Raw genomic sequence first — 941 nt, 5'->3', positions numbered from 1 at the left:
TGTATGTACGTATGTAGTCGTGTAGTGACGTCACACTAGGACGTATGCATGTATTTTATCTTTGCTTCAAAAAGATGATTTCAGGCCGTGTCTATTTGTATATATGGTCGAAGGCTACCGCATGGCTACCGCGCCCCTTGATTATTAATTCATGATGAATGCGTTCCACAAACTACGTGACTATACCTCCCTTCACTGCGGAAATAGCTTCACGCCCCTCGTCTAATTAAGCATCTCATGGACTGTAAGCGTTAATAGTCGTAGGGAATTGAAATAAGAAACCTAATTTTACTAGAGAGGTGTTATCGTTGAAAAGTTTTATTAGAAAATATTACAGTTAAAATATTGCGCATGTTTTATCCCTTAGCCAATGAAGTTCATAACAACAATATGAAGAATAACATGAGCGAAAATGAAGTCCTCGAATCCTGTGGCCCGACTTATTCCAGAGAAGTGGTGTTTGTTTTGAGGGTTTGCCTGTAACCGCAAACAAACTGAAACAGAGAACGAACACATGGATTCATAAAAACAAATTAAAGTACGTTAATCGTTTTCTTTTTCAAGACAATTTTATTAGACTGGCGCAAAGATAATTGATTTATTCGCAAGGGCATTAAAGATTGCAAGTATATGAAATGCAATTATAATAAATTGTCTAAAGTATAAACAGCAAAAAGTGTAACTGATACCTCAAGCATTAAAGAAATTCCTAATTTGAATTAATCTTTCGAAAACTAGAAGAAATCTAATACTAAGATAAAAATGTAATAAACTGCAACCAGAACACATAAATGTACACAATTAAATAAAATAATTGACGAAAATTATATTAAATGATTATTTCAAAACAATTTTATTAAAATAACAATACGATAAATGTTGTTAAAACCTATATGGTTAATATTTGTTAATAATTAGGACAATAAGTATGAAGCCTGTCT

At 32.4% G+C, this 941-nt stretch overlaps 1 protein-coding gene across 1 annotated transcript in view; it reads right to left on the bottom strand.

Moving 5' to 3' along the window:
* Positions 1-286: 286 nt before the first annotated feature.
* The window catches only part of Dad1 (dolichyl-diphosphooligosaccharide--protein glycosyltransferase subunit), a 2,642-nt gene continuing 1,987 nt past the window's right edge, over positions 287-941 (bottom strand). The window contains exon 2 of the mRNA XM_018032773.2: positions 287-494. Coding sequence (XP_017888262.1) covers positions 364-494 — 131 coding nt within the window. The 3' untranslated portion in view covers positions 287-363. The remainder of the gene's footprint in view (positions 495-941) is intronic.

This window comes from Ceratina calcarata, unplaced genomic scaffold (assembly GCF_001652005.2).
Source record: "Ceratina calcarata isolate Rehan_Ccalc_2016 unplaced genomic scaffold, ASM165200v1 scaffold1394, whole genome shotgun sequence".
Classification (NCBI taxonomy): Eukaryota; Metazoa; Arthropoda; class Insecta; order Hymenoptera; family Apidae; genus Ceratina; species Ceratina calcarata.
This window is presented reverse-complemented; position numbering and strand designations above follow the sequence as displayed.